At 47.6% G+C, this 7,367-nt stretch overlaps 1 protein-coding gene across 1 annotated transcript; it reads left to right on the forward strand.

Moving 5' to 3' along the window:
• Positions 1-4,531: 4,531 nt before the first annotated feature.
• On the forward strand, positions 4,532-7,081 carry C21H22orf31 (chromosome 21 C22orf31 homolog). Its single transcript, XM_069497471.1, has 3 exons — positions 4,532-4,573; positions 5,211-5,660; positions 6,570-7,081. Exons 1-3 carry the CDS (start codon positions 4,571-4,573, stop codon positions 7,008-7,010), a joined length of 894 nt encoding a protein of 297 aa, XP_069353572.1. The 5' UTR covers positions 4,532-4,570; the 3' UTR covers positions 7,011-7,081.
• The last annotated feature ends 286 nt before the right edge of the window (positions 7,082-7,367 follow it).

Consider the following 7,367-nt stretch of genomic DNA (forward strand, 5'->3'; position numbering starts at 1 on the left):
TGGGACTTACATGTGTGTGTCACCACACCTGGCACCTCCTTATCTTTGTAGGGTTTTGTCATCAAATGTTTACTGAGTGGTCCAGGGCTAGGATGAGCGCAAGTGAGATATTTGACTCAGACACAGAATTTAAGGGAATTTAAAAAAGCGGTAAAAAACTCAGTAATCAAGATAAATATTATTTAATACATATTTTATACAACTAATAAGTGTATTTAATAAATAGCATTTTAATGCAATACTTTTTTGTTTCTGTTTTTACTTGTTTTGGGCTTGTTTTGTTTTTGTTTGTTTTTTGAGGCAGAGTCTCGCTCTGTTGCCTAGGCTAGAGTGCCGTGCCATCAGCCTAGCTCACAGCAACCTCAAACTCCTGGGCTCAAGTAATCCTTCTGCCTCAGTCTCCCCAGTAGCCCACACCACCACTCCAGTCTAATTTTTCTACTTTTAATAGAGATGAGGTCTCGCTCTTGCTCAGGCCGGCCTTGAACTCCTGACCTCCAGCGATCCTACCACCTCGGCCTCCCAGAGTGCTAGGATTATAGGTATGAACCACCGCAGCCGGCCTTGTTTTTATTTTTGAGATAGGGACTCGCTCTGTCTCCCAGGCTAGAGTGCAGTGGTGTCATCATAGCTCACAGCAACCGCAAACTCCTGGGCTCAGGTGATTCTCCTGCTTCAGCCTCCCAAGTAGCTGGGACTACAGGTGCATGCCACCATGCTTGGCTAATTTTTCTATTTTTTTTTTTTTTTTTTTGGTAGAAATGGCATCTTGCTCTTGCTCAGGCTGGTCTCAAACTCCTGGCCTCAAGAAATCTTCCTGCCTCAGCCTCCCAAAGTGTTAGGATTACAGGTGTGAGCCACTGTGCCTGGCCTTAATGCAATATGTTAAAAAGTCTAAATGAATGCGAAAACATCCATAATGAACAGAATAGCAAGATTTTAAATAAAGACAGGATCTGTATTCTTGAATTTCCTTTAGCATCAGGCTGGGCTCACCATAGTATCATTACTGATCCTGTCTCCCGGGATTCTGGCTCAGACAAACCAGTGATGGAAAATTTGAGAGTGGCTGCAGTTTGCTTGTTCTAATGGGGGCGAGGGAAAAGGAAGAACTGGTGTTAAACATAATGAGTTAGAGGTGTCTGTGAGGCATCCAGGTGGGCTGTCTGAGAACTCGGGTAGAGTTTGGGGTAGAAATGAGGAAGTGCGAGTCATCTGCAAGAATGAGCTGAGCATTGGTGGGAAGGCAGGCAGGACACCATGGGTGCGCACACTTGGCCCATGATTGGTGCGGATTCAGCACATGTGGTCTAAATCATTGGTCCTCAGAGTTTGCATCATCGTTTAGGAATCTTCTCAAATTCTCTCTCATCCAAAGTTGTTCTCTTTTTCTGCATCACAAACCTCAGATATGTTCCCACATGGGTGTGGAAGTTTACTGCTTGGGTGTTAAAATAAAAACATCTGAGGAAATTAGAAACCACTAAATTCCACTAGAATTTGGGGGTGGGGCATAAAGGGGGTAAAAAAAAGAATGAATATAATTGGCTCCATTTCTTCTTTATTAGCTGATCCTCCAGGAAGAATAAGAGCTAAGAGAAACTGAAGAGAAGAAAGGTAGTAGGAAACGAAAGGAAAAAAAGAGAGATTAGAGGAGCTAAAAATACAACGTCGAAAGCTTGGCTAAACATCAAAGAAGGGCAGATGTGTTTCCAAATAGAAGCGGTGGTTTAGATATGTCAGGAAGCACAGCTCCAAATGTTGGGTGGAAAATGAAGATTATTTAGACTGAGTTCAGCAGAATAAGAAAGCTCCATGGGAGAAGCAAACTGAGGAACAGGTCTTTTAGCAACATGGAAGCCCTACTGCCTCAACCTTGAGTTCTCTGGACCAAGTCACCAGTGATGGAGACTCTTGCCATGGTTTCAGGACCCTGGACCAGGTAGTCTTTCCATCTTGACTTTATAATTCTCAAGACCCTTCGATGGAACAATCTCTGTTAAAGACTAGACACTTTCCTTATCGTATCCTCAGGTGCTCACTTCCATTTCTGTCCAATGAAGCATGGAATATTCTGAACAACTCCCAAGAACCACGGGGGTAAACGTACCTCCTGTACGTACATTTCTGTGAGGCCAGTGAATCTGACAACTATTTAATGAAGATGGATCATGTGAAAAGAGACACTGTGATGCCCAGGTCAGATCAGAAACATCCTCCCCGTTCCGGAGGCTCATCGCTTGGCCTCACAAACCAGATGGACGCGCAGGCAGGACCTGAGACAAAAAGACCCTATCAAGCGTTGGGTTGTGTTATTCAGACCGTGAGCACCAGGGGCTCGAGAAAGGTCAGATGGGGGAACGGGCCATCACACGAGAACGTTATTCGTCGAGCGCCTACTATGCACCAGAACCTGCGCCCAGTGCTTCAGATACACCGACCCACTTCCTCCTCACAGTCATCCCCGGGTAGGCATTGTTACTGTCCCCATTTCACAGACGAGAAGATTAAGGTCCAGAGATGTGAATTCACTTGCCTGTTGAGAGACAGATCTGGGATGTCAACCTGAACCTAGAGAAAGTCTCATGACAAGGACAGGACTAGAGCCAGGCCTAGGATGGCGTGTGGATGGGCCAACCCGATAAAGAGGCAAAGCGCCGCAGTGAGAACTATGAGTGGTTGATGACAAGGATGGTGTAGACTTTGGCTGAGTCCAGCCTTTGTTGGTTACCAGCTATGGGACCTGAGGGATGCATGGTTCTTGAACAACTTGTGCCTCAGTTTCTTTATCTGTAAAGTAGAGAACAATGCTCAAACTCATAGGACTGTTGGTAGCATTTCATGACATGATGCTTGTAAAGTGCCTAGAGCCATGCCTGGCCTTCAAAAGCATCCAGCAAATACTACTTTTATTGACCTAGGAGAAATAGCACAGGCCGACCTACCCTGGGTCAGTTTTAAGGAAGGTGAGGATTACCTGTTGGGGCACAGTCACCTGAAGTGAGATGCACTGAAGGGAGAGAGGCACAATTTGATCGGATTTAAAGAGTATGTGTCAGGTGGCGTCCATGTGAACAGCTTTGTGCTAGACGAAGGAGATTCAATGTGCTCCTCGGAGTCAGAGCTGTGTCACTTGGTCATTGAGTAAAAGAACTAGGTCGGTACATAGAATGGATGGGTGTCTGGAAAGAGGAGGTTTGGGAAAGCCAAACTCAAGATGGCGAAGGAGAGAAGAGAAACAGAACAGCTACTCCTATGATGCCTTCTTCGCCCACCATGTCCCTTCTGTCCCTGCTCTGCAGAGTAAAGGCAGAGGGTGATTTTGGGGTAGCCCAGAAGCCTGGTGTCACCTCTGCAAGATTCACCAGCTCCAAAATGGTGCCTGCCTGCCCAGTCCCCAGACATTCGCAAACCCTTCCCAAAGACAAACCCTTTCCAAGGCCTTGCTCTAAAACTGACCCACCTCTTGGGAGGTGAGGCCAGGGCTGGTGGCTGAATGGGCACCATTGTCCTCCCAAGTGTCTGTGGGTCCAAATGCTGTGGGCCTGGAGGTGGTTCCACCAGGCCTGTGGTGCGGTCTGCCTGCAGGCGTTGATTCTCTCCAGGGACAACAACACTTCAAAATTCAAACAGGCAACACATTCGATTCCAGGAGCCTCTGCCAGACTCATACTCTGTTTTTCCATCATTTCACTCTCCTCCCCCTTGGGAGGGAGCCTCCTTTGGCATTTTGCATATGAAAAATCCAAACCACCAGCAGGACCAGCACCTGATAAGGAGCGGAGGGGCATTGCCCAAGAGTTCCCAGGAAGAGGCTTCTTTGTTCTTGTTTCAAGCTCTTGACACTGCTAACAGCTCTAATTACTGCATTTGCCATGGGATGTAAAATAAAACCGCATTCCAGAAAACATGTAGTCTCTGAGAGAGAGAGAGAGAGAGAGAGAGACAGGGAGAGGTGCCCAGGGCTGCAGGAACATGTTCTTTCATTTCTGGTCCCTAACCTTGGCAGTGCAGCTATCCCGAGAATTTAACAGTACCTTCTTTATGTGCACGAAGGAGGGCACTTTTGCACGCGTGGGGATGCATCCCACTACCTGTGTCTACAAATCTGGTCTGCATATTTGACTACAGTTTGTGCAAAGCGTGCTTCTTAAGAACGTTAGTACCTTCAAAATACACCAAGCCATGTTGGGGGGAAATGAAGGCTTAAGCAGTTTCTGAAACTGTAAGCAAAACCAAAGTAGAACTTCCAACATCATTTAACTATCAAATCTGGTGATGTAACACTCACCCACACTCACATCACAAACCAAAGTGACATCACAAATACTGGAGATAATGGCTCAAAACTGCCTGTATGTGAGCCAAAAATCCAAACCAACTGCAATTTGCCAACGCACGACTGAGGCAGAGAAAGACTGTGACTAGAAATATTAAAACCAAACCAAACCAAAACCAAAACAAACAAACAAACAAAAAACCAAACAAACAAAAGAGAAAAAGGAAAAAGAAAATACATATTTCTTCCCCCTACTAAGCTAGCTAAAATAAAATTTAAGGCAACTGAAATATGGTAAGGTGATTTTATTTTTTTTATGGATGACATTTCTTAGAAAGTCAGGTCTTTTTAAATATGTGGTTCTAATCTATCCAGGTTGTTCTCTTGTTCTTGGCTGGTCCCGGGAAATGGAAGCCAGCATCAAATACATTGTGTTTCTGCCTTTAGGGACCACAGAGTATACATATTTCCCTGGGTCGCGGCGATTCTTGACCATGACAGTCTGGCTAGAGAGTGTATTTAGGGTTTGGTAGAACTTACCTGCTGTCATTTCCGAGTTGCCGCGTGGTTGAGGAGTGTCTACAGCTCATCTAGAAGTCTTAAGTGACCTTGTCTCCTGTTCCTTAAGCCTGTCATTTCCAGCAGACAGGAATTACCTTCTAGTCCTTTAAACTTCCTGCCTCAACAAGCTATGTTCTTTGAGAGCCTGAATATCACCATGACCTTGTGAAGTTACTATCTCTTCCCTACTTGGAAGGCTTTGGTGAGCAGGACAGGGGACACGAGAGGGCATATAGCATGATTTCTAAGAACTTTGTGGAATGAATGGTCTATAAAAAGATGTTAATACTTTGCCTTCAAAGTAGACCTTCTAGTCTCTGCGTGAGAAGTGGTCTTTGTTCATTCCTTTCTTCCTCCCTTATGATTCCAGCATCCAATCTGTGTGAGACGAGACGCCAGCATCCCCGTCTATGGACTCCGACAGTCCATCTTGTTGAACACCAGGCTTCAGGACTGCTATGTGGACTCACCAGCTCTCACCAACATCTGGATGGCCAGGACGTGTGCAAAGCAGAGCCTCAGTGCCCCAGCACCCGGGACCACCTCTTCTTGGGAAGTTGTAAAGAACCCATTCATCGCCAGCCCACTCTCCCTGGTTAAGCTTGTGCTCAGGCGGCAACGGAAGGAGAAGTGCTGCCCGGTACCACGCACGTTTGGAGAAGGAAAACTCTCGAAGAGATTAAAGCCCAAGGACGATTTGGCAACGAAAGCCACCCAGCGGGCCAGGATAAGAAGCTCCGTCAGTTCCAAGAGCAAATGGCCAGGGGGGCAGCTGCCAGGCTCACCTGGGCACAGGAGGCCGGCGGGCGGCATCAGAGAGGTAGACGATGACGGGCGGTGGAGAAAATGTGATGGGAAGGGAGGGAGGGGGAAAGCTAGAGAACACTTAGCGCTTAGATTGGTACCAGTGAGGGAAAGCCTAAAGCTGAAGACAGGACAGGGGGTGGGTGCAGCATGATGGAGGGGAGTGAGCACCAGATCTGGGGTCACGCTATTTGCTGCTTACACCCTGCTCAGTTCTGGAGAAGGATGAGGTGGCTTTCACAGGCACAGACAAGAGGAACTTGCTGTGAAGGCAAAATAATGGTGAGGAAGGCAGCGAGGATGCCAGCGTGTGCTGGGGCACAGACCCAGGCCAGAGGTCCACTGTAGATGTGGCTGTGACCTTCCACGTGGAGAACTTGGCTCTCAGAGGCCTGAGTCCCGCTCTGTCACTCCACAGTGGCCAGCAGAGTTCAGTGTGCCCTGGAGCGAGGCTGTCAGGGTTCACATCCCAACTCTAACTGAGGACAACCTTGGGCTTAATTTCTTTGTGCCTTGATATTATCCTATAAAATGGGGGATAATGGCCCTTCCCTCCTAGGGATTCATGAAGATTAAATGAGTTAATACATGCAGAGGGCTTTTGAGCAGAGCCTGGCACAGAGTAAATGATTAGGATCCCGAGTGGCATTCAGTAGACGACAGCTGTGGTTATGAGCCTTCCAGCTGTGTGGCCGTGGGCACACCCATTCCAATTTCCTTGCCTTTACAGCCGTCTCCTGCCGACCTTATGGGGTTATGGGGAACGCATGCGGTGGTACACATAAAGGAATTCCGTCCACTAGAACATGCTAGACAAATGTTGGTTGTTGCTGTAACCGAGACTCTGGGACACAAATCCCAGATAATTATTCTGAGCTCCCTTCTCAAGTTTTAGCTTTGACTTCTCTGCTTTCTTCCTGGCCAGAGCAAAGAAAGTTCAAAGGAGAAAAAACTAACAGTCGGCCAAGATCTTGAGGACAGATATGCCGAACATGTGGCCGCCACCCAAGTGCTACCCTGGGACAGTGGGACAGCAGCCTGGAAGGGCCAAGTGTTGCTTCCTGAAGCCCGAAAGAGACAGCAGTTGTCGGAGGACACGCTCACCATCCACGGCCTCCCCACGGAAGGGTACCGGGCTCTGTACCACGCTGTGGTGGAGCCCATGTTGCGGAACCCTTCCGGAACCCCCAAGAGGTACAGCTTGGAGTTGGGCAAGACCATTAAACAGAAGCTCTGGGAGGCTCTGTGCGGTCAGGCTGCCACCCGTGAAAGTGCTCAGAGGGACCCATTCCCAGACAGGAAGCGTCTAGATGCCCAAGAGCAGCCTGTGCTCAAGAAAAGGCCCAAGTTAAAAAGTGAAAAATAGGAACAGGAACTCATGGGATTTGGATATTCTCTGCTAGATGTCTGAAAAATAAACACCTCTTTTGCACTTTCCACGTAATCTCAAGAGTGCTTTACAAATTAGTGGCTACCCTCTCCGGGAAGCAAGACAAATGGGTGCTGGATTCAGTCAAGACCGAGAGCCTCTCTCACTCATGATTAGAAAATTTCAAGGGCTAGATGCTTGCAGGTTTTCCCTACAAGGGATTGAGCGTCTCTCAATCTTGCAGGTAGGAAAAGGCCTGGCAGATAAAGTAGATGGTTTATAGCCAGCCTATGGTTCCCTACTTTTGTTTGAGACAAGAGTCTCGCTCTGTTGCCTGGGCTAGAGTGCCGTGGC

The sequence above is a fragment of the Eulemur rufifrons genome, chromosome 21 (assembly GCF_041146395.1).
Source record: "Eulemur rufifrons isolate Redbay chromosome 21, OSU_ERuf_1, whole genome shotgun sequence".
Taxonomy (NCBI): domain Eukaryota; kingdom Metazoa; phylum Chordata; class Mammalia; order Primates; family Lemuridae; genus Eulemur; species Eulemur rufifrons.

Bases quoted from the DNA above. Each gene is read 5' to 3' on its own strand.
- C21H22orf31 (XM_069497471.1), top strand. The intron at 5,661-6,569 runs GTAGACGATGAC...CTTCCTGGCCAG, and splicing joins CGGCGGGCGGCATCAGAGAG to AGCAAAGAAAGTTCAAAGGA.